At 66.0% G+C, this 24,291-nt stretch overlaps 3 protein-coding genes across 3 annotated transcripts; all 3 read right to left on the bottom strand.

The window, feature by feature from the left end:
• Positions 1-289: 289 nt before the first annotated feature.
• Positions 290-11,128, bottom strand: MAMDC4 (MAM domain containing 4; the record flags this gene model as incomplete). Its single annotated transcript, XM_084272747.1, has 29 exons — positions 290-624; positions 1,141-1,316; positions 1,445-1,559; positions 1,643-1,770; positions 2,015-2,149; positions 2,373-2,519; positions 2,742-2,832; positions 2,948-3,069; positions 3,182-3,319; positions 3,535-3,751; positions 3,828-3,958; positions 4,053-4,187; positions 4,353-4,469; positions 4,770-4,875; positions 4,968-5,098; positions 5,793-5,924; positions 6,083-6,187; positions 6,305-6,454; positions 6,868-6,952; positions 7,599-7,757; positions 7,999-8,093; positions 8,276-8,422; positions 8,644-8,772; positions 9,011-9,095; positions 9,221-9,366; positions 9,622-9,747; positions 9,960-10,133; positions 10,353-10,469; positions 11,089-11,128. 29 exons carry the CDS (start codon positions 11,126-11,128, stop codon positions 577-579), a joined length of 3,627 nt encoding a protein of 1,208 aa, XP_084128873.1. The 3' UTR covers positions 290-576.
• Positions 11,129-14,166: 3,038 nt separating this feature from the next.
• Positions 14,167-15,530, bottom strand: PHPT1 (phosphohistidine phosphatase 1). Its single transcript, XM_084272381.1, has 3 exons — positions 15,380-15,530; positions 15,014-15,138; positions 14,167-14,547 (listed from the first exon to the last, which is right to left on the bottom strand). The coding sequence occupies exons 1-3, from the start codon at positions 15,522-15,524 to the stop codon at positions 14,455-14,457; spliced, it is 363 nt and encodes a 120-aa protein (XP_084128507.1). The 5' UTR covers positions 15,525-15,530; the 3' UTR covers positions 14,167-14,454.
• An 898-nt stretch (positions 15,531-16,428) lies between these two features.
• AJM1 (apical junction component 1 homolog) lies at positions 16,429-19,671 on the bottom strand (the record flags this gene model as incomplete). Its single annotated transcript, XM_084272545.1, has 1 exon — positions 16,429-19,671. The coding sequence occupies one exon, from the start codon at positions 19,669-19,671 to the stop codon at positions 16,429-16,431; it is 3,243 nt and encodes a 1,080-aa protein (XP_084128671.1).
• Between the last annotated feature and the right edge of the window lie 4,620 nt (positions 19,672-24,291).

Genomic DNA, 24,291 nt, shown 5'->3' with positions numbered 1-24,291 from the left:
GGGTGGGTGCCCATTCAGCAGGGCCATGGCTGTCCTTTGCCTTTTAGTGTGTGGTAGGGTGTCCCCCCCTCTCTGTTTCCTGCCCACCTGGCTGCCTCTCCCCACTCCCCCCTCCCCAATCTCCCCCACCAACCTCCCCAAGCTTCCCCCCCTCCAAAACCTGCAGAAGCACTAGCCTCATGCCCCATGCAGCCCCTGCTGACTCGCCCAGCCCCAGGGGGCCAGGGCTGCGTGGTTTGCCCCCTTCTGTAGCCAGGACCCTGCTCAGACAAGGACAGGGACACCCTGCTGCCGGGGCAGGGGCACATCACTACATCGTGGTGCAGAAAGTTCATGTTACAAAAAAAAAAGCCACCAGTGCTTCTCCTGAGCACACAGAGGTAGTGGGGGCAGCGGCATCTCGCGTCCCTGGGAGGGGTGGCACCCTGGGGGGGGTGCCCCTGGCAGCTCCAGCTGCCTGGTGTGGGATGCTGGGAGCCAGAGGCGGCTGCGGAGTGCGGGGCTGTGCTGGAGGGACGCTCTGCCCTGCTTGTGCCTCCCGGCTGTGAGTGGCAGTTACCCCCAGCCGGCTCATTTTCAATCCTCAGTCCCTTCTTGCTGCGCTGGAGATATAATGACTTTGTCCTGTGAAGGAGGAGGAGCTGGTTACACTGAGCCAAGGCTGTGTCTGACTTAAAATACAAAGACTTCTTCCAGGCTGCAGAGGGGAGAACCCACGTGCTGGCCCACTGTGACCCCAGCAGAGCAACCAACCCCCCCAGCATGCCCAGGGGGGGCTCCACATCCTCTTTGGGGGTCAGTCCCGAGGCCATATGGCTTTGTGGGAACTATGTGACACCAAACCCATCAAAGGAAACTGTAGGTTAAGCTGCCTGGCTGGGGTTTGAGTTGCTGACTGAGGAAGATGAGCAGTTGTTTGCTCTGCAGGGCTCTGGGTGGGCAGATCGCAGCCTCAGCTCTTTCTGCAGCCACTGCCTGTGTGGGTCATTCCCACAGCTGGGGGTCACTTGTTCACTGGCAGCCAGATAAGAAGCAGAGCCCTTTGCACCTCCCTGAGGTGTTGGCAGACTGCAGGCTCAGGGGGATTTGCTGGTTTGGTGTGGCTGGGGACAAGGAGAGCCCTTCACCCCCCCTCCTTACGTCTCGGAACGTGATGTTGTCGAAGCCCTGGGGAGCTCTGCTCTCTGCCTGGGTCCCGCTCGCCAGCCCTCGCCGCTTCAGCCAGTACCAGCCCACAGCGACCAGCAGAGCCAGGCCAATGATGACCAGGAGGAGACTGAGCACGATCTCTGCAATGAAGCCCCTGGGGGGTTTCTCTGTGGGGAGAGGACACACTGCCAGGCTCAACCCACTACCCCAGAGAGCTGGTTCCAGTGCCAGCCTCAGCACCAGCACCGAAGTGGGTCTGGGTTGAGCTGTTCCCATGTCACAGCCAGGACCACACCTTCCACTGGCAGCTCCGGGCTGGAATAGCAGCCTCCCCCAGCACTGTACACGATGTCATCCACCGCCACCGTCCCCTCCATCGGCCACCTCTGCGTGGTGACCTCAAAGCTGATCTGTGAGGGGAGGAGGGTTGCTGCATGGGGAGGGCTCCCCGCAGCCCTGGAGGCACCCTGCACCCCAGGGTGGTCCCACTCACCCAGAACTCGGTGGGGCTCTGCACTGGTATCACGCTGCCCTGCCAGCCCCAGCTCCGGTGCCCGGCCGCGCTCCACACGGTTCGCTGCCCTGCGGCGCTGTGCAGCATCACCCGCAGCTCCCCACTGGCTGCAGCACGGAGGGGAACAGGCACCCAGCATCAACAGCCACTCAGACCCCTGAGACCCACCGCCCCCCAGCCACACCACCCTCCCCTGGGATGGCAGCACCCCCCCAGGGATGGGCCAACCCCACTGCCCAGCCAGAGCTGAACCAGAGCAGCTGCGGTCCTGTGGGTGAGGAGGGGGGTTCGCAGCTCCTGACCAAGACTCCCCACTCCCAGTGTGGGCTCATGAGGCTCCCCAGCACTTACAGAGGTGCTCTGGGATGTCCATGTAGTACCAGAACCGCAGGCAGGAGTCAGCAGCAGCAGGCAGGTGCTGGCTCTCCAGCCGGGCAGCCGTGCCCCCCTGGCCCAGGATGCTCGTGTCAAAGTGCACGTAGTGACCTGGGTGAACAGGGACAGAGTGCAGCACGTGCCCCAGTTCTGCAGCCCACCCCACAGATACCCCCCAGCCCTGCTCCTTTGGGACTGAGCCATCACTCAGGATGGGGCAGGGATGCTGCAGAGCCAGGCATCCCGGGACGTGCTGAGGGAGGGGACATTCACGAGTGACCCCATCCATCCCCAGGGGTACCAGGGTGCCCAGGGAGGGATGGGTGTCTCCTACCATCCTTTGTGCCCCGGGTGTGATCCTGCTCAGGGCCAGGGTATTTGGCAAGGGGCACCCCGCTCTTCCAGCCCCAGGCGAAGCTGTTCAGCAGTGGGTCTGAGGGGCTGCTCCAGCCACACAGGTCCTGCTCGAAGTCACAGGATGCTGGGAGGAAAGGGGGGGCTGTGATGAACCCAGTACTGGAGAGACCTGCTGCCCTGTGCTGCCAGGCAGGAGATAGGGTGTCCGGGGGGGCAACCCCCAGCACCCTCCCCACTGCCCCCAGCTTTGGGCCAGGACAAGAGCTGTGATGGATGGGACAGGTTGTCCCAAGCCCCACAGCCATGTGTCCCCTGTGGTGTAGGCTCTGTGGGCTCAGGGCCTCACCTGGCTCAGGACAGGCTCCATCCAACACGTGCAGGTCATCCAGCGCGACGTACCCATGGTCACCCCCAGCTCCCACCACCTCAAATACCACCTGCCAGAAGGGGTGGGCAGGACAGTGCACTGAGGCTGGTGGCTGACATGCTTCTCTTGTCACCCGCCTACCCTGTCCCACTCCCTGCCAGGAGGTCCCCAGCACCCCATCTCACCTGCCAGTCCTCATCCAGCTGGACAGTGATGTGGCCGCGGTGCCAGGCATCCCCCTCCATGGCGCTCACGCCCATCACCTTCCTCCGCACCCCACTCTGCTCCACAAAGACATCAAGGGAGCCTGCCCAGGGCACCCACCATGGAGGGGGGGGGGGGTCAGTGGCCGTGCTGTGCAGGACCCCACCTGCCTAGAGGTGCCCCTGGGAGCTTTGGGGGGTGGGCACTGTGCTCACCTGGGGTTCTGGCGCTCAGCTGGTACCAGAAGGTGAGGCACTGGGCGGATGCTGAGGGCTGGTAGAGCTGGGAGGTGAGGACAGCTGCCTGGCCTGCAGGCAGGGAGCTCCTGCCTGTGCCCACCACCATGTAATAACCTGGTGGGGGAGAGAAGCCCCTTGTTGCGACTCTCACCCAGCACTGCCGGGGGTCATCAAGGGACCACTGGAGCTGGGGATTCTCCCCCTCCCCCCCCGAGACTGGGGAGCCCCACACAGCAGTGCCCCCTGCACATACTGGGCAGGGCAGGCAGGACACAGGCAGGCAGGCAGCAGGGCTCTACCAGCTCCCCAGCACGCTGTGGCCTGGGTACCTGTGGCAGTGCCGGTGGTGTGGTCGGCCACGGGGCCAGCGACGGTGCCGGTGCGGTTGCTCTGCCGCAGCCAGGTGTGCTGCCCGCTGGCTGCCAGCCCGCAGGCGTCTGCCTCGAAGGAGCAGGAGAGCTCAGCCCCGCAGGGCCCTGCCGTCAGCGCCAGGTCATCCAGTGCCATGTCCCCCAGGAACCCGTCCCGCAGGGCCTCGAAGGCCACCTGCCACCCAGACATCAGCATCATTTTGCGCCATTCCTGCTGCCAGCCGGGGGCACAGGGGGTGCCCGGCGCTCACCCGGTGCTGCCGCTGGCCTGTGGCTGGCAGCGTTGCCCGTCCCCGGTGCCACACGCTGCCCTGAGTCCCCCGCCGGGTCCATAGCACTGTCTCTTCTCCTCCCTCCAGCAGCAGCTTGAGGCTCAGGGTGCCTGGGCAGAGGGAGGTGTCAGCAGCTGCCCTGCACCCCTCAGGGAACCCACTGTCCCTGGTGTGTCCCCAGGAGCAGGCGATGGGGCCGCGTACCGATCTGTGGGCCAGCCAGGCGGTACCAGAAGGACAGGCAGCGCGAGGTGGTGGTGGGTGCTTGGGGGTAGGTGAGGAGCTGAGCCCGCTGCCCACGGCTGCCCTGCGCAGAGGGATCCACAGCCAAGAAGTAGCCTGAGTGTCAGGAGGGGACAGGTGGAGGTTGGGGACAGCTGGAGCCATGGGGACAGCTGGAGGAGACTCTGAGCTGCGCCTGCACCCTAGTTTGGGATGTGTGAGCCCCCAGGCTGCCCTGGCTGAGCTGCCCCAGGGGCTGCTTGGAGGGCACAGGGCACTTACCTGAGCCGGTGGTATGGTCGGACCCCTGCCCCTGCCCGGTGCCACGGACCCATCTGAAGTCACTGGACAGATCCTGGTACCAGCCACACATGCTGCTCTCAAAGTTGCAGGACAGCTCTGGCCAGAGAGGTGACCACAGTGAGGGAATGGGGATGGAGCACCCCAAAAGCAAACAGGCCCCTAAAATGTCCCCTCCCCTCTGCTCCCCTGTCCCACGCCCTGGCTTCACCCCACGCAGGTGGCCCAGGGCAGGATGTGTACTCAGCCCCAGCCCCAGCATGGTCCTGTCCTGGGCGATGGACACGATGGCCGTCAGCGGGCAGTCCCCATGGGACCATCCCCCATCTCTGTGGGTGGGGGGCTGGGGTCCCTTCCTGCCTGTGGCCCCATTCCCAGCCCACGTGCCCCTGGCTGTACCCGTGGCCTCCGCTGGCACCACGCTGGGGTGGCACTGTACGAACGTCACGTTGTCGATGCCAGCGCTCTCCGCGTCCTGCAGATCCACCAGCCCCAGCAGCTCGACCTGGAGGTGACATGGCAGTGACAGTGAGCCCCAGGGCTGCCCAGCAGCACCCACCCTGCCCTGCAGCCTGGGCCCTTGGCCTCTGGGTGCACCTGGAAGGGACGGCTCCTCTGCCCCAGCGGGATGCGGATGTGTGCCCCGGCCGTGGTGCTGTCCCCCTCCGTGTGCCAGGCCAGCTGGGAGGTGCCAGCCGTGTGATCCACGATGCTGATGGTGAGGAAACCTGGGCACAGAGGTGCTGTGGGAGCTGCAGGCACTGGCAGCCCCCAGCTGCCCCCCCCCAGGAGCCCCCAGGGCACTGGCACCCACCCAGCCCCAGGGACTGGGACACCCTGGCTGTGATAGGGCAGTGGGGCTGGAAGGGGCATCAAAGGCAGGCAGGGGTGGGGGGTCTGCCCTGAACCAGGGCTGAGCAAAGAGCAGGCAGAACACCCCGGGAATGGGCAGGGAGCAGGCAGGGCACCTTGGGAATGGGCAGGGAGCGGGCAGGGCACCCCTGGGATCGGCATGGAGCAGGCAGGGCACCCCAGGGATGGGCAGGGAGCAGGCAGGGCACCCCTGGGATGGGCAGGGAGCAGGCAGGGCACCCCGGGATAGGAATGGAGTGGGCAGGGCACCCCAGGGATAGGCATGGAGGGGGCAGGGCACCCCAGGAATGGGCAGGGAGCAGGCAGGACACCCCAGGGATGGGCAGGGAGCAGGCAGGGCACCTTGCAATGGGCAGGGAGCAGGCAGGACACCCCAGGGATAGGCAGGGAGCAGGCAGGGCACCTTGGGAATGGGCAGGGAGCAGGCAGGACACCCCAGGGATAGGCAGGGAGCAGGCAGGACACCCCAGGGATAGGCATGGAGTGGGCAGGGCACCCCAGGGATGGGTAGGAAGGCAGTGAACAGACAGGATACCCCAGAACCGGTACCTTGGGGACCACTTTGAATATGGTAGCTCATCTCCATGGCACAAGCTGGGCCAGAGGGGCCCAGCAGAGGTGTGCGTGCCTTCGCAGCAGCCACCATTTGTCCCTCTCCAGCCTGGAGGGCCAGGAAAGCTCCTGGGCAAGGAAATACTCTGAGAGGTTGGGCCTGGGGCTCCACATCCCTGGCAGCACCCCCAGCCCAACACCCTGCTTGGGCATCATCCCCAGCCACCCCAGACAGGGGTGGTCCTGGGGACCAAAGAGCATCTTCTCAGCAGTGGAAACAGCCTCACCTGTGAGGCCAGTGCCCTGCTGGGTGGCCCCCTGCACGCCCCAGCGCAGCCGTCCCACGCTGACGTCGTGCCAGCCCCCGGCGCCCTCCTCAAAGGTGGTGGCTCCTGCAAAACGCCAGGCTCAGCCCCCCCTGGGGCTCAGCACTGCCCAGGGCCTGCGCAGTGGGCACCCATGACCAGGGTGGGGGGGTTCCCCAGTAGCAGGGAGGTGGGTGCTCTCACCACAGCGCTTCTCGTCGGAGCCGTCGGCGCAGGTGTCGGCAAAGTCACAGGCCAGCGCGGCGCTGACGCAGCCCCCGCTGTCGCAGGCCACCTCCTCAGCCGTGCAGGGGCTGGCGCCTGCCCAGCCTGGCAGCGTGCTCAAAGGTGTCTCTGAGGAGGAAACACACCCCCCCAGGATGGAGATGGGTGCTGGAGTGGGGCCAGCAGTGTCACTGGTGTCACCCCCTTCCAGCACGGTCCCCCACGGGGCCTTCCACCTCTCCCAGCCCCGTCTCTGCCCTGTCTGCTGCCTCTGGATGAATTGGGGGGGTGATGACAGCTGCTGGGTGATGTCAGTTGGGTCAGGCAGGAGGGTTTGGCACAGGGGAATGGAGGGGCACAAGGACACCAGGTAACCCAAGCTGCAGGCCCTGGGACAAGTGTTTGCTGTGCTGTGCCCAGGATGGTCCTCATGATGAGCAGAGTCAGGCAGAGCCTGTGGTGGGTCCTTTATGGGTGGTGCCAAGGGCACAAGACACCAGGGGACCACTGCCCATACCAGAGCAGGGGTGCCTCTGGCTCACCCTTCTCTGAGATACAGCCTGGAGACAGGATCAGGTCATCAATGGCCACGGTCCCTGTGCCACCGGCCGCCCCCTCAATCAGCACCTGCAGGGAAGCATCACACCACCACATCAGCACAGGGGCTCACACAGCGTGGAGGGGATGGGTGATGCTGCAGGACAGGGTGGGGGACACCAAGGAGCTGTGGGATCGGGGAACCCAGCTCCTGTGACCAGGCAACACGTGCTTCCCCCAGCAAGGGGCTGGGTGGGATCAGGGGTGATGCAGCAGCTGGGAGGGATGCTGGCACAGTCATGGTGGGCTTGGGGTGATGGTGCTTCCCTTGCATGTAGGCATGGCCTGCAACTGCCCAGGGGCACTGTCTGGGGTGTCACTGGGTGCCACTGGGGTGCCCTTAGGTTGCCATTGGGGTGCTCTCCACGGCCAGCTGGGAGGAGGCTGGGTTGAGTGGGTGTCTGTGGGGACAGGCCAGTGGGAAGGCGTGGGGTGACACAGGGTGGATGGAGACACCTCCCCATTCCCTTTCCCAGCGGGGTGGTGCCTGGGTGGGGGGGCTGGTAGGGGGATTTGGAGACATGAGGGTACCACAAGCCAGCACAAGGAGGCTCAGCTCTGGTGTCTGGTTCCCAGTTCAACCCCCACCCCTGGTCCCATGGGAGCATACTAGAGGTGACCCTGTGCCCCTCATCCCATAGGTGGCCCAGCCCACCCCAGCACAGCCTGTGCCAACCTTGAAACTCCCTGTCACATTGAACTTCACTCTCTCCCGGACCCAGGAGCTGCCCAGCTCCCCTCTCCTCTCCACTGCCAGGTGCTTGTTGGAGTTCATCACATAGGAGATGCTGAGGCTGCTGGTGGCAGAACCATGGAGGTGGTAGTAGAGCACGAGCTGGGGATGAGGAGAGGGGTGAGTGAGCACCAAAGGTTCAGGGCAGGGGTGTGCAGCTGCCACCTCAAGGATGCTCACAGACACGGGGCTGGAGCAGCTCAGAGCTCCCAATGTGCACCAGAGGTGCCACCAAACCACCCCCAAAGCCCACTGCACATGGCCAACTGCAGCCCCAGCCCTACAAGTGGGTCCCCAGCCATTCCCAAGCGGGCTCTGATGCAAGGTCTTGGCTCTGACTCACAGAGCAGGAGTTGGTGGCCTGGAAAGTGGGACTAGTGAGCTGAGCCACGCTGCCAGCCCCTGTGGCCACGGTGCTGCCCACGTGGAGGAAAAATCCTGCAAGAGACACCGGGAAGAGGCTGAGTGGTCCCGAGTTTTCCCAGCACAACATCAGGCTGGACCCAGGTGTGTGTTACCCCAAAGGCCAGGGGGGCACATCTGCCCTGGGGTCAGTGATGTCCCAGGGACCTACAGTGGGCAGTGGGGCTCCCCTGGGCTGTGGGTGCCCAGCCATGTACCTGTCCTGCTGTTACTGCTGTGGTCCCGGGTGGGGATGCCATACACGGTCCCCAGGTTCAGGCTCGTGTTTCTCTTCCACTCTGGCTGCCCAGCCTCCACCTTCCAGCTGCAGAGACCTTGCTCGAAGGAGCAGAAGGTGAAGGACTCTGCAGGGAGGGAGGGAGAGCAGAGTGACCCAGGGAGGCCCCTGTAATGGGTTGAGCCACCCCCCTCCAACCCCTTGGGGTGATTTTTCCCCTTCTGACTGCTCAGAAGCACGGTTGGGGTGAACCCTGCCAGCCCCACAGCCCCAGGGCAGACCCTCAGTGTGTCTGTGGGGTCAGGGGGCTGTGGGCAGGCCCCTCTCCCCAGGGCCAGGGATGCTCACTGCACTGTGTCGCGTCCTCATCCGAGCCGTCCCCGCAGTCGTCGGTGCCATCGCAGAAGCGGTGCTGTGCCAGGCAGGAGCCCTGCCTGCAGGAACTCTCCTCTGCCCCACAGACCTGTTGCTCAGGCTCTGGGGTGATGGAACATGCTGTCAACACATGGCTGGCCCCACAGGGCCCCTGGCACATGCTGGACCCCCCCCCACACACATCCTCCCCTGGCCAGGCTTTTGTTCCCTGCCCCGTGCTGTGCTCTGGGCAGGGCAAGGTGCCTGGGAGGCACAGCAGGCAGCAGGATTGTTCCCCAGCCCAAACTGGTTTCCCCAGGGATCCCAGCTTCTGCCCCATCCCAGCAGATGTGGGACTCACTCTGCAGGCCACAGCTGCTGAAGGTGATGTCGTCGAGCGCCAGCTCTGCCCCGCACGCGGGCGGTTGCGCCAGGGAGAAGAGGAGCTGCCGAGGAGAGGACAGGGATGGCAGGATGTGCCCAGGTGTCCTCAGCCCCCGCTGCATCACGTGGCTCCTCTGGACCCAGCTTACAGGGATAGTGCTCAAGTACCAGCACGATCCTGTCTCACCTGGAACTGCTCCGGGATCCGGCCTGGGTAGGCAACCAGCTGGTGCCAGCCCTCAGCAACACGCTCAGGGCTCCGCCACAGCTCCACCACCTCGCTGCCGTGTGCCACGGCCAGGCGCAGCACCGGCTGCTCTGTCACGTTCACTCCTGTGGAAACGCCCCAAAACACGGTCCTGGGCACCAAGGAGCACCCACAGGGACAAACCAAGTCCCCTCAGCCCTGGGGACTGGAGTAGGGAGCACAGGGTCCCTCCAGCCCTGTTTGCAGGGCACGGAGGAGGTGTGTGGGATGGCAAGAACCAATCTCGAGGTCCTGGGGAGAAGATGACCCAGTCCCTCCCCACTGCTTCCCTGTGCCCAGCGCCCCAAAGACCCATCTGTGCCCGCTGTGGGCATCCTCACCGCTGACTGAGAGGTGGTACCAGGCCCTGATCTCACAGGTGGCAGCTGCTTCCCGCATCACTGGTGACCTGAGCCAGGCTGTGGCCTTTGTCTTCGCCGGGGGGAACACGGTCACCATGAACCATCCTGGCAGAGAGCAGAGCGGTGGCTGCAGCGCTGTGGGGAGGCACTGGAGCCACAGCCAGAGCACCGCTCCTGCCCCACCACGGGGCTGCTCACTCCCCAGCACCCTACAGGGATGAGTCTTCTGGCACCCCAGCTTCGGGGCACCTACGGCCCAGAGGTGCAGTGCCGTGGGTGCCCGGAGCCTGCTCGCCGGCCCAGCGGGTCCTGCTTACCCAGGTCAGTGCCCACGGTGTGGTCAGAGTGGAGCCCCGTGCCCCAGGAGGCCAGGCTGGCCCGGCCCCGCACCCATCTGTAGGCTGAGGTGCTCACGTCCCGCCAGCCGCAGTCGCCTGACTCGAAATCACAGGTGAAGGGGGTGCCCAGCACGGCCGAGCTCTGCAGGTACCCTGAGGGCAGGAGGATGGGGTGTCAGGGCAGGGCTGGGCCCACCCCAGGGACCTGAACCCACCCCAGGGGCCTGAACCACCCCAGGGACTCACACCCACCCCAGGGACCCGCAGCACCCACAGCTCCGTGTCCTACTCCTGCCCCCGGAGCAGGGCCTGGGGGTGGGACTGGGGGGAAGGGGTCAGGACATGGGTGTGGGGGGGGTGGCAGGCACCCACCACATTGGTTCTCATCGGAGCAGTCGCTTAAGTCGCAGAAGAAGTTGCAGAGCCGCTCAGCTGCGCTGCTGCTGCTCCTGCTGCCGCCCTGCGCCCCGCCGGCGAGGACAGCCCGTGCTGTGGGAGAGATGATGGAGCCCAGAACCCCGTGACCGTCTGGGCACGGTGCCCACAGCAGGTGACAGAGGGCACACAGGTGACATTCCCCTGGTTTGAGACCCTACCAGGGGGAGCACTGAGCTCTCAGCCCCACCATCCCTTGGACCAGCACCCCCCACCACTGCCCCTGCACCCCTCACCACCTCCATCTTCACCTCTGCCATCTCCCACCACCAGCCCCACTACTACACCCCTTCAGGGTGCCAGAGCCCTCCAGTGCTGGGGTGCTCACCCTCCAGGCTGGTGTCTCACACCCCTGCTCCAAGTCTCAGCCTCAGTTTTGGGGTAAACAGGGAAATCTGGGCATTTTCCTCCCAAAGCTGAGCAAAGCCACCAGTGATACCCAGCCCAGCACTCACTTGCCCCAGGAAACACGGGGCTGCCCTGTGCCAGCAGAGCCCAGGAGAGGGTTTTGCTGGGTGCATCTGCCACAGACCCCCTAGAACAGCTCAGCCCCCTGGCACTGGAGGGAGCGGTGATCCCCATGGGATCCCGCACCCAGGAGGGACAGAGCAGACGAGGCAGCCCCGCAGCCCCTTCCCTCCCACCAGCACGTCCCAGTTGGCAGAGAGCTCACCCAGCAGCAGCAGCAGGCAAGGCGCTGCCTGCCCGGCCATCTCGGCTTCCTGGCTGTGGCGAGGCTGGACAGAGCCGGGAGAAGCACAGGGCCAGGGGGGAGGCCACGCTGTGAGCCCGGGGCTGGAATCTGCTCCCCAGGACCTGCTGCACGTTGGACTTCAACCCCGTTATCTGCTTCCCAGCCCTGGCAGCAGGGTTTATGGCGAGGCACTTTGTGGTGCTGCGACGGGGTCGCCGAGGGAGGTCCTGGCGCCCGGCACCACCGGCAGCAGCACAGGCAGCAAGCTGGCAGCTCCACAGCCCCAGGACACCTTCACTGCTTTTCCCCATCAGGCCCTCTCCCTCAGCCCCTCTCAGGTGCGAGGTGCTGAGCAGAGCAGGATGAGGCCAGCTTACAGGGAAAGGTTGGATCTTCCTGCCAGTCCGAGGATGCTGCCAGTCCCAGGGAAGCTGGTACCGCTGCCTGGGCTGTGTCATGTCTCAGCACAGGGAGAAAGTGCCTGAACACAACAGGCAGCAGGGGGGGGCTTTGGGTGCTGAGTGGCCCCTGGGTGCAAGGCACAGGGCTGGGCAAGGTGCACAGGGCTGGTGCTGGCAGTGGGGTGCAGCCTGGCCAGGGTGGACAACAAAGAGAGACCCTGAGGCAGGGAAGAGAGAAACGTGTCATGAAGTACCCAGGCAATGGTGACAGCAGGCAGGGATCCACAGGCCTGGGGGCAGGGAGGGGAGCCATAAAAATGTTGGGGCTTTCAATTTGGAGCTCTGGCCCAGGCAGGGAGAGCAGGTAGGGATGGGCAGATATGCTGGAGGAGCAGCCTATCCCAGCACCCAGCTGAGCTGGCTGTGCCAAAAGCAGGGGCTCCAGCACAGTGCTGCCCAGGGATGGCAAGCAGGACAGGTCTCAGCCTGCCCAGGCAGAGCAGCCCCACAGCCCTCAGCTCTTGGCCACGGGCTGTCCGTGCAGCAGCCACTTTGGGAGGGTGCCCAGGCTGCTGCTGAGCCTGACAGGCTGCCTGTAGTGCTTCCTCCCCCAGCCCCATCGCCCTCTTCCTCAGCAGGCAGCCCCTGGCCCTGGGGACCCAGAGGTGCCGTCAGCAGGAGCCAGTGCTGCTCTGCCAGGCATCTCAGCACCCAGCTCAGGACTGACATGGAACAAAGGGCTCAGGGGCCACAACTGGGTCATTCCCTGGGGAGAACCACTCAGCAGTCTGGGGAAGGAGTGTGACCTGGCAGCCAGAGCCCACCGGAACTGTCTGGTGATGACAACCACCACCCCTGCCTTAGTTTCCCTACCTGGGCAGGGAGAGATGCTGCCAGGGCCCGTGGGGGTCCAGCTCTGCCCCAAGGCAGCCCTCCCACCTCTGCTGCCTGTAGCCCCGGTGCCCAGAGCCCGGCCCCCAGAGCTGAAGCCTCCCCTCCTACTTAGCTGATGGCCTTGGACAGCAGCCTGCAGCGCGATTGCATCAGGCACCGTAAATCACCCGGTTCAGCTCCTTCCCCCAGCACAGGCAGAGGCTGGCAGCCCTGCTGCTGCCTGGAGACATGGCAGGCACCAAGCTGTCCAGGAGCCAGCGCCGTGGCCTCTGGCAACACAGCCAGCAGCCTCCTGAGCGCTGCGAGCATCACCTCTCCTGCCACGCTGCTCCCTCACCTCCGCACTGCGGGGCCCCAGGACCAGGCACTGTGGAGAGGAGCTGGCTGGGGTGATGGTGAGGGAGGGGGGGGACTGAGAGAGGCTGGAGCTTCTCAGTCCCGGGAAGAGAAGGTGCAGGGATGTCACCCACACATGGAGAGACCTGATGGGAGGGCACAGAGGGGACAAACCAGCCTCTTCTGAGCAGCCAACGCACCACAGAGGGACAAGTGAGGAGAAGAAACCAGGAGCGTGACTCACCTCTTGAGATTAAGGAAAACCTTTCTTCCTGTGAAGGTCACAAAACCAGAGCAGGATGCCCCCACTGCTGTGGGGTGGCCCATCTGTGGACATGCCAAAAACCCACCTGGCCACAGCCCTGAGCAACCTCCAGGAGCTGGTTGGGGCAGGGGGCTTATCTAGACCATCTCCAAGGTGCCTCCAGCTCTGTGACCCAGTGACCCCAAGGGAAGCTGTGCTCCTTCTCACAAGGCACTCAAGCCCCCTCCCACCAGACACTGGTGTTAGGGAGTTAGACCCCACAGACACGGCTGCTGGGTGATGTTCACCCTGTCACGGGGCAGATGGTCAACAGCTTCACAGGAGAGAAGATGTAGGCCCAGCAGAGCTGTTTTTCTAGAGGTGCAGTGTAACCTCATGTGTGTTCAGGTTACCTGGGCTCAGCCCCCAGCTTTCCTCCCCCCTGCACCTGCTTGGGTGGCTTTGGGAGGCACCAGGAGTTTGGGGCAGCACACCAGGCACGTGGGCTGAGCAAGGACAGGTACTGCCAACCCTGCACCGCCTGGGTAGCCCACATCCCCGCCAGCAAGAGGGGAAGGCAGGAGCAGGCAAAGCCAGGCAAGAGCTGGGAGCACACAGGATTGCAGCCCAAGGGAAATGGGTCAGGGCCCAGGGCAGGGGATGTTCCTCCAGCCCCAGCCTCTCATGGAACAGCGATGGAGCAGTGAGCTCAGCTGACCTGACCTGCACGTCTCCCTCAGGCTCTCCTGCCACTGAAAGCTCCAGCTTTTCCCACATCCCAACACTGCTCCTCACTGGAAGCACAAGCAGAGAGCATCTCTGGGAAACAGGGAGGGAGGAGCCAGTCCCAGCTGTCAGGAGGGCTGAAATCAAGGAGGATGCTCTACCTCAAGGTGCAACCACCTGCCAGGGTAGGAACGGGCATGTTCTCCCAAACCCTGCTGCTGGGCAGCTCGGCTCACCCCAGCAGGAGATGAAGATGGTCCTTCCCATGGGATCACCCTGCCCTTTTCTCTGCTAGGCCAGGGGACCCATCGCTTTCTCCTCTTCTGCCTCTGCCCTTCCCAAGGCAAATCCTGATGCACATTCTGCTGTTGTCACCCCAGACCCCACCAGCTCCAGCACCAGGGGCTGGAAACCCGGGAGAGCCACGAACACACGATCACATAAGCAACTGCCATGCTCCCCAACACGTTTAATTCTCACATACACATGTGGGACAAACCCCTTGCTGCCAGAAAGGCTGAAGCAGAATTCCCACCTGCTTCAGCACGGCGTTGCTGCGCTGTGCTGGGGAGATGGGGAGCACCCAGGGTGTAATGGGAAGTCTGGTGGCAGCGGAGAACGGGCAAGTTCAACATCAACTAAAACCAGGAGAGCCCAGAGCCCCGCTGAGCACAGGGAGCCTGTTGCCAACACCCCAAGGCCGGACCTGGCTGCATCAGCTCACATGCCCAGCCACAGAGCAAGTCAGTAACCTTCGTCTGCCCAGGTGACCTCGTAGTCGGGGTACTTGGCTTTCAGCTTCTCTGTGGTCACGGAGTGGTCCGCTCGCCCGAAGCCCTGGCAGAGGAGAGAGGGTCCCGAAGTGGTTACCCCCGTGGGAGAGCTTGGCAAACCCCTGGGGCAGCTCACAGCAGGCAGAGGCTGTGGCTGCAGCCCCAGCAGCCCCAGGCACTGCTGCCTGTACCTGTGTGAGGCCGATGGTCGCCAGCGCCTCTGCAGCAGCCCCTCAGCCGGCTCAGCCTGGCTCTGGCTGTGGGGCAGCGCGGTGCCCAGGCAGGGGGACGGTGCCACCCTGGAGCCAGGAAAACCAGGGGGGGACCTCTGATTCCCTCCTCGGGGCACTCGGGGGGGGGGGCGTGGGGTCCCCCCAACCCCCGGTCTGCCCTGGCAGCACCTCCTGCTCCCAGGGGATGAGCTGCCGGCAGCAGCAAGCCCGGCAGGGAGCAGCCGCGACCCCCCTGTATCCCCGCCATCCCCCGCATCCCCCCCGCCATCCCCCGCATCCCCCCCCCGCCTCACTCACCACCGAGTACCCGTAGACGTGGATCTTCCTCTCGTCGGGGCGGTGGGAGAGGCGGCCGCCCCCCAGGCACTCGCAGCCCAGCCCCTGCTGCGCCAGCTCCTGCGCCGTCCGCTCGTAGATGTCGGCTGCGTGGGGAGGCACCCGTGGGGCGGGGGGCGAGCGGAGGGGCCGCGGGCGGCCACGGGGACCCTCCCCCCACACACACACCCCACGCTCCGGCCCTCGCTCCCCGCCCCGCTACCCGCAGAGGGGGCCGCGGCGTGGGGCGGTCCCGGCCGCTCCCCTCGGTCTCTCCGGCGGGGAGCGGAGCCCCGGCGGGAAGCCTCCCCCCCCCCACCTCACCCTGGCATCCCCCGCGCTCCTCACCGTGGTACTCGGCCCAGCCGTGGCCGCGCACGACATCCTTCCCGGGCCCGCCGGCCGCCCGCACCCGCACCAGCACGTACTTGAAGACGCCGCTGCCGTCGATCTCCACATCCGCCACCCGCGACAGCGCCTCGGCCGCCGCCATCGCGCCCCTCCCGCCCCCCCCACCCCCGACGTCGCGCCCGCCCCTTCCGCCCCGGCGGCCAACCGGCCCCAGGCCCCGCCCGCCAGGCGCCAGCTCCCGCCCGCCGGCGGGGCCGGGAGGGCTGCGGGTACCGGGAGCTGCCCCGGCGGCAGCGGCGGGGCGGGGAGGAGGCCTGGCGCTGCCCTAGTCCCCCTCGGGCCGCCCCCCCCCCCCCCCCGCCTCGCCGTGCAGACCCCGCACCAGCACCCAGCGCCCACCCGCCTCACCGTCCAGGGACACCCCCCCCACCCCCTGGCCGTGCGCCGCGGGCAGCGCCTGCACCCAGTGCCCAGAGACCTGAGCGGGCCCGGGGGTGCCGTGCAGCTGCCCCTTGGGGGCATCCTGCAGGGATGCTCCGGGTCAGAGACCAAGTGTGACATCCCTCCCCCCCACCCCCCACCCCCGCTCCCGCAGCGTCCCCGCGGTCCGGGCACAACCTCGGGCTCCTCAGGACCCCCCGCGCTGAGGGCGCGGCACGGGGGCTGCGTAGAGCCCCGGGGCAGGGGAGGGGTGTGGCGGCAGCAAGGCCGTCGGGGGAGCTGGGGGGTGCCGGGGTGTCCCGCACAAGCGCTGCTCCCCCAGCGAGGGCTCTGCACGCTGCCCGGCCCTGCTCCCCATGGCAAACCTTGGCCCGTGCTCCCATCACCCCATGGCCTCCCCCAGCCCAGCCCCCCAGCTGCTCTGGCTGCAGCCCCCCCCCCCCCCCCAGCCAACGCCAGCTGCCCGCAGCCCATCCCTGCCTCCTTGGCACCACATCCATGAGCAGTCCATCAACTGATGGGGCAACACCTATCTACAAAGGAGGGCGACCAGGGGGGTGCTGGGGAGGAGGAGGGGGTGAGGGGGGGTGTTCCCCCACCCTGCATCACATGATGTCGTCCAGGAGGTTGGGGCTGGCCACCCAGTCGAGGGTGCGGGGCTCGGAGGCTGCCATGATCATGCACATGAACTGTTTGCCCGTCCTCTTGTCGATGGGGTAGATGGTGGTGGGGGTGAAGCGCTTGTTGCTCTCCACGAAGTCGCAGAGCTGCTCATAGACCGCGGGGAACTCGTGCCGCAGGAAGACGCCGCGGATGCGCAGCTCCCGCTGGATGTTGATGAAGCAGACCTCCCGCGCCTTCCGGCCTTCCTCCCCCTCCTTGTCGATGTCCGCCGTGCCGGGTGGGGGTGTCAGGATCAATGTCTCCATGTCCCGCTCCTTCTTCAAGATCTTCTTCTCGGGGCTGGAGGACGCTAAGGCCACCTTGGCGTATTTCCTGACCGTCGGCACCTGTGTTTTCGGTGACGGCCTCTCCGGCACTTTTTGGGTGACGGCCACGGTTACATTCAGGAGGAAACATTCGTCGGGGTCGTACTGGTTGCCCGTCGCCCGCAGCTCCTGGGCGTAGTCCCCCAGGTTGTCCGAGTAGCTCTCCAGCTCTCGCAGGGACAGGTACGTGGGGGACATCAGCAGGCTCTCTAACCCGAACTGGAGGAAGTTCTCGGCCGAGCCAGCGTTGGGGAAGCCCAGGAAGAGGACCCCGCGGCCGCGGGAGAGGTATCCCACCTTGGCGATGCGTGAGAAGGCTTTGTGCACCTCGGCGTTCTCCCGGCAGAACTGCAGCACGTGGCGGCAGACGCTGCCCACGCGCCCGTAGACGCAGCTCTCCTTGTGCGTGTCCCAGTCCTCGCGGCGGCAGTGCCGGGAGCAGTAGTAGGTGTAGCAGCTGTGGCACGACTTGAAGTAAAGGCAGGCATTGAACATGGTCTCTGTCCGCCGGCACTTGGCGTTGGAGCACATCATCATGTCGTCCTCCTCCGCGCTCAAGTCGGGCGAGCAGTTCTCTGGCGACTTCTCAAAGGGGCCGACGGATGATGGGGCGGGCGGGGGGCGTGGGGCACTGGCGCGGGAGCTGGGGCCTGGCTGCTCCTTCGTGGGTCGAGGTCCCTCGGGCACGCTGGGGGGGACCCTCCTTCCCTCACCCCGTCGGGGTGGCCCTGGGGCACTGCTGCTCAGAAGCTGCTTGAGCTGCTCAGCGAGGCTGTCCCTGTCCCTGGCTTGGTGGCTTGGTGCCGGCTTGTAGTCGATGACAAGGTCAGTGATGAGCTCATCCAGCTGCTCCAGGCTGCGCTGGCGACCCGAGCCACTCTCCCTGGGGACGGGCTGCGGGGCGCAGGGCACGGTGTAGGGACCGCGCTCCCGCCCTCCGTCCAGCACGTCCCAGCTGGCCGAGCGCCTCTCGCTCCTGCCCAGCCCGTCGGCGCGGATGTCGTTGTCGGTGATGGTGATCTCTGGTGTGATGTACCAGGAGCGGCCTGAGGGCCCGCGGCCGCTGTCAGCGTGCACCCTCTCCAGGATGGAGCTCTCGGAGAGGGACAGGGCCGCGTAGCGCTTGGGCGAGCTCGACAGGTTGATGACCACAGGCTGCCGGCGCTCCTCAGGGGATAAGGCACGGTGCTGCTCCTGGGCGAGCAGGTTCTCGTAGCTGCGCCCGCGCTGCAGGACTTCCTCCCTGCGTGCTGCCGGCGCCAGGATGTTATCCCAGGATTTGGAGTAGTGCTGGCTCTCCCGGCCCAGCCGTGGGGGAGTTACACCGTAGCTGGCGTGCCAGGAGGAAAGCATGGCCTCGCGCCCGGCCGGCTGCGGCGCGAAGCGTGACACTTGCAAGGTCTGGTAGGGCAGCGTGCTGCGCTCGGGGCAGTACCAGTCGCCGAAGTGCAAGGGCTGGGCGCTGCGGGGCGGGGGGCACGTCCGTGACATCATCTCCCGCTCCCGGTACTTCCCGTAGTCCTCGGCGTAGAAGACCCGTGCAGAGGACCCGAGGGCTGGGTATGTCCGGGTGTCCTCAGCATACAGGGTTTTGATGGGGGTGCCACGGGGGGCATAAAAGTGGGGCTCGTCCCCGTAGAAAGCACGGGTGGGTGCCTCCTGCACCGGGTAGCCCCGTGCCTCCTCCACATACAATGTCCGGGGTGGCACTGTGTGGACAGTGGCTTTGGCTGGGTCCTCGGTGTAAAAGTGCTGAGGGATGCTGTGGCGGATGGGGTAGGGGTAGCTGGCGTAGCCAGAGCTCCGGAGGGGCATGGCGGGGCTGGGGCACCGTGCTGGCTCCTCCGCGTAGAAGAACTTGCTGGGGACACTGGGGGTGGAGAAGGTCATGCAGCCCCTCTCGGGGTACTCCCTGAAATCCCGTGAGGCCGGCACTGGCACCGTCTGGTAGGCCAGCGCCCGGGGGTCCGCCTCGTAGTACTCGCCAGGATAGGGCAGGAGCGGGGGGTCCCCGCTGTAGGAGTCGCTGGGGGTGGGTGTGCGGGACGCAGATGCCTGCCTGCTCCCCGGCACGGCCAGGCTGCGGGCAGCCCCGGGTGCGCGGGGCCAGCGCGGCGGCTCCGGCCGGCTCTGGGCTGCCCGCAGGCTGCGCGCCGCGTGCACCAGCACCGCTTCGTCCGGCTTGATGTCAACCCGGCACTTGACATGGGGACTGGCGCCCACCTTGGTGCCCGGCCCTTCCTCGAAGCAGTTGCTGCCCAGGCAGAGTGGGGAGATGCGGCTGACGCTGCTGCGCTGCGGCTGCAGCTTGATGGGGTGAACTTCATTCGCCAGCGCCCGCAGGGGAGCCTGGCTCTCGCGGCGTGGCGAGGGCTCGGGCCGGGAGGGCTCCCGTGCCACCCGCAGCACCTCCCGCCCGCGACGGGCCGGCGGCGGCGAGGCCGAGACGGCGATGGGCACCGGGGTGAAGGTGGACTTCACCCGCGGGGCGCTCTTGGAGCGGGCACGGCGCTTCGGCTCGCTCCTTGGCGGGGGGGCTCTGCAGGCGTAAGGGTCCTGCTTGGGCGGCACCCGCCTACCCTGTGGCCCCGGCATGGGCTCAGGGGTGCCAGGCTGCGGGCACGGGCGCTCCATGGCCGGGGGGGTGCCCAGCGGCTCGTCCAGCGACTCGAGGAAGTCAAAGCTCCTGCAGTGGCGCTTGTTGAAGGGCTGCGGCTCGCGGGGCAGAGACGATGACATGGGGGCGTCACATCGTGCCAGGGGCTGGCAGACAATTGAATCCCCGGGGGCTGCGGTGGCCACCTTTATGTCTTGGTACACCGTAGACACCAGGATGTCAGGTGGGTCTGTTCGTGTCATCTTAAAAGTGACTCTTCTGCCCACTCCCCTTCAGACGGCCTCAGAGGAAGGCAGCCAGCCCTGCAAGAGAACAGACCAGGTGCCTAAATCCTGGTGAGGACCTCGGGGAGCCACGCCAGCACTGGGCAAATCCCCACAGCCTCTGACCCGGGGTGAGGGTTTGGCCACCTCCTCCGAAATAAGGGCTTGGGGATGTCCCGGCCTCCGCTGCTGCTGCTGTTAAGAGTCAGATCCCAACTGGGGGAAGAAGCTGGCAAAAGGCTCCAAATCCAGGGTGCAAATAACAGAAGATATGGCAGGGCACCCATGGGTGCACTGGGCACCATGGGGCAGCTGGGGATGGGCACCACGTCACTGCAAAGAGAGGTCACCAAGCACCGTGCCTCGGTCCCTGGGGTGCAGGACACAGGGACCCTCCTGCAGCATCGTGGGAAATGCCATCTCTGGAGGGACACAACACCAGGGGTTTCTGTAGCACATTGGGTACCTGTGCCCAGCCTCCTGCTGCCAGCATCTGACCAACTTCAGGGTCTCCTGGGACTACGTGTGCCCACATCCCAGCACCAGCATCATAGGTGCCATGAGCACCCACCGCAGGAGCCAGGAAGCCCATGCAACTCTGGGGCTCTGAGGGTGCAGGAGCTGTACCCCCCTCCCTGTGGAGGCTGCACCCATGGCACCCACAAACACCCTGGTGGAGTGCCAGCAGTGCAGCCTCATCTCTCCCTGGGGCTCCTCCAAACCAGCATGAGTGCCTGGCAGAGGGGTGCTGTGGCGGGTGCTCCAGCCCTGCGTGCCAGCAGCACCTCCTGCATCGCTTCCCACAGCTTCCAGCAGGACAGACCAGGCTTCCTCCACAATAACCCTGCAGCAGAGGGGCTGGGCTGGCTCAGTGCCCGCTGGCTTTGTCCTCTGCCATGTCAGAGAGCGAGCAGATGGCAGCTGCAGCTCCCATGGACACAGGGTCTTGCACCCAACCTGCTCCAGACCGGTGCTGCGTGGGAGGTCAGCCAGGCAGAGCCCCCAGCTGTGTGTGATGGGGGGGCATCAGCAAACCCCCCCAGTGTGACTGGGGAGCAGGCAAGGTGGTTTTCCTCTGGGACATGGTGGGTTGTGGCACTGACCTTCACCAACAGCCTGTCAAGACTGGGTGCAGCCTACCATTGGAACGTACAACCAGCTTTGCCTACAGTGGGGACACCCAGCCAGCTGCAGTCTCATCATGTCCTACAAGGGTCTGGGTTTTTTGGCCACCTGGCCAAGGGTCCCAGGGCGCTGGGGGGGTGGGGTGGGGCACCAGCTGCTCCACGATACACTACAGGTGCACAGCAAGGGCCAGAGAAAGGCATTGGGCTTTAAACAGCAGCAGAGGACCACAGGGAAGGTGTTGCTGGGAGGAAAGGAACAGACTTTATTTGGCAAACAGCAGTATCCACTACGCAGAGATGGGGAGGTGGGGCTTGGGTTCCCCCTTGTGACCCAGATAAAGCCCTGTCTCACCCCTAAGCCAAGGGATACATGTGCCAGTGGTGGGGTGAAGCCAGTGCAATTGGGATGTCTGTGCCTGGGGTGGGCTGGGGACAATCTTACGCTGGGAGGAGATGGGGATCCCAGTGTCTCTGGAGCTGGGGGACCAGGTTTGCCTCCACAGCCCTGCTGCATTACAAGGCTTGGGAGCTGGGCTGGAGCTGGGAAGGCAGCATCCCACACCAGAGTGCTGCCAACAGTGGCATTGGGAAGCCCATCCCCATGGTATTGGGGCAGTTGGTGGGCAGGGACCTGCAGTCCAGGGTCCTACCTGGTCCGGCGGCAGCAGGGTGGGGGTGAGTGGGCTGAGCTGGCGCAGAGCCCCACAGCGGCTCCATCCCAGCACTGCAAAACAAGAGAGTCATGTAAGGGTCCCAGGACACCCTCAGCCATGGCAGAGGGGCAGCTGTGAGGCCACAGGGTGCCTTGGAGGGACACTGAGCACCCCAAGAGAGCCCTGCTGAGCCAAAACGAACCGTAGCCCACTGAGGCCACCGTGCCCATCCCTGTGCCCTGGGGATGTGGGCACTGCACCCCGTGGGCACTGGCACGTCCCCCCCACCCACCCCAGCAGCACGCTGCCACCCACAGAGCCACGCAAGGGGGACCTGGGGACAGCACGGTGCCGGCATCCCCAGCGCTGCCGGGGGTTGCCATGGTTTCTTCAAATTATTCCTCCTCTGCGAGGACAGCGTGGGTGCCGGGGAGGCTGCCGGGGTGGCGGCGCTGTGGGGGCCGGGGGGAGCCGGGGCTCTGGGGTACTGCAGGGAGAGCAGGGTGCCTGCAGAGCTGTGGGTGGCCTCAGCCCGTGGCCACACCAGCACCCGGTGCTGCCCGCTCCCACCTGTCCCCAGCATTGAATGACTGAGTCACAGAATCACAAGGCTGGAAAAGACCTTTGAGGCCATCGAGTCCCCTCTGCAGGCAGCAGATGCTGTGTCCCTTCTTGGATCCCCCAGCTGGCCCGTGCCACCCCCAGCCCTGCCCACTCACAGCCATGTGTCCCTGTCTGGGGCCTTCACGCTGTGTCACCCTGGGGTGGGCAGCACTGCTGCCAATGCCACTGGGATGCTCAGGAGCTGCCCCATAGGGTACATGGCCCCTGGGGACACAGCCAGGCCCACACACACCTCCCCTGTCCAGGGAGGGCCCAGGTAGTGACCCCCTGTGCACCCACTGATGGGCAACACACACTGACCCCCCCCTGCCCAGCCTGTCCCCAGCTCAGCAGCTCTCCTCTGGCATGCCTACAGTGCTGCCAAGGGGCCTTCCCTCTGCCAGCCCCCAGCCCCCAGCTCTACCTGGTACCACCACAGAGCCCAGTGCCACCCATGCCCCCCCACCCCACTCAGCACCCAGCCCTGCACCCACCGCTGCCCATGGCCCAGCCTGGCACCCCACAGCCCCTGGCACACCGCTCCTGCCGTGCCCCATGTGGGCACCCAGCCCCCAGCAGCTCTGGCCAGTGGGAGCAGCGCTGGGGCCAGGAGTGACCCTGGGCTGCTGGAGGGGCTGGTGGGAGGCTGCCAGGAGCCTGGTCACTGCCTGGACGCAGGACACAAGGTCTGTGTGGAGGGGCCCGGGCAGCCTGGGTGCTGCTCCGCTGCTGCCCGTGCCCATGCCCATGCTGCCTGCCTGCTCAGCACCCGTGTGCTGCCAGGACACCCTGCAGCCTGCCCACACTGCCTGCACACGGCGGGTCCTGCATGCTGCCAGGGCACTGCCCCAGCACTGAGCACTGCCAGGGCACTGCCCCTCCTGTGCCCACCGCCTGTGTGCTGCCCCACACACCAGCAGCCTGCTGTCCCCACACCCCCCAGGCATTGCTCCCTGCATACACCCGCCAGCCTCTGCCCCACAGCCTGCCCACGCCATGCCGAGCACAGCTGGGGCACAGCTGGGGCACTGCCAGGGCACTGCCAGCATCACTGCACTGCGCATGCTGCCTGCACGCTGCCCGGGCCCTGCCTGCCTGCTGCCTGCACGGCCCCTGGCAGAGGGGCAGCGCTGCCTGCCCACACGCTGCTGGGCACACTGCACAGCACAGCACACGCTGCACAGCACAGCACTCACTGCACAGCACAGCACACACTGCACAGCACACGCTGCACGGCACAGCACTCACTGCACAGCACCCTGCCTGGGCACACAGCACAGCACACACTGCACAGCACTCACTGCACAGCACAGCACACACTGCACAGCACACACTGCACAGCACTCACTGCACAGCACACTGCCAGGGCACACTGCACAGCACAGCACACACTGCACAGCACTCACCGCACAGCACCCTGCCAGGAACACACTGCACAGCACTCACTGCACAGCCCCCTGCCAGGCACTCACAGCACAGTCACTGCCCCAGCCCGCAGCAGCCAGCACACGCTGCGCTGCGCTGAGCTCCCTGCCTGCCCGCAGCCCCACGGCAGCACCCTCTGTGCCCGGGGCGTGCCAGCAGTGCCTGCATCTGGAACCACAGCATCCCGTGCCCGCCGTGCCCCTGCCCGTGCCGCTGGAGGGGCCACAGTGCAGTGCCACGAGTGCGGTGCCTGCGCCTGCCGTCCGTGGGCACTGCCAGCCCACGGCTGCCCATGAGGATGCTGCTGGCTGATGCTGCCCGGACGCCGCCGGCACAGGGAGCTGGCACACGGCGCTGCCTGCAGCGAGGGAGCCCGCTGCAGCCCCAGCCCTGTCTATGTGCCCAATGGACACTGCCCCCCACCCTGTGCCCCCCCACGGGCACCCCCAACACACACAGTGCTCTGCAGCCCCATAGCGTTGCCCCCCGTGCACACAGCACCGCACCACCCCTCCTCACACCCCCTGTGCCCCCCCTCAGCCCCAACCCACACCTCCCAGCCTGTGTGCCCCTGGCAGCCCCACATCCCCCCTCGGCGCCCCAGCACCCCCGCCCTGCCCGCAGTCCTGGAGGGGCTCATCCTGCCAGGGTGAGCAGCACGTCAGGGGCAGCAAGGGATGCCCAGACCCCTCAGCCAGCCCCCGGCGCCCCCCGCACCCCCTCCCTGGCTGGCCAGGCTCCAGTCCCCCACGCTGGAGGGACACCCGCAAATGGAGCGGGCCGGGGAGCCG

This window comes from Gallinula chloropus, assembly GCF_964237585.1.
Source record: "Gallinula chloropus genome assembly, chromosome: 18".
Classification (NCBI taxonomy): domain Eukaryota; kingdom Metazoa; phylum Chordata; class Aves; order Gruiformes; family Rallidae; genus Gallinula; species Gallinula chloropus.
The sequence above is the reverse complement of the archived record's forward strand: the minus strand, read 5'-3'. Positions and strand labels throughout refer to the sequence as shown.

Coding starts and splice junctions, on each gene's coding strand:
- PHPT1 (XM_084272381.1), bottom strand. CDS start 15,524: ATGGCGGCGGCCGAGGCGCTGTCGCGGGTGGCGGATGTGGAGATCGAC. Junction 15,139..15,379: donor CGGCTGGGCCGAGTACCACG/GTGAGGAGCGCG, acceptor CTCCCCACGCAG/CCGACATCTACGAGCGGACG. Junction 14,548..15,013: donor ACGTCTACGGGTACTCGGTG/GTGAGTGAGGCG, acceptor CTCCTCTGCCAG/GGCTTCGGGCGAGCGGACCA.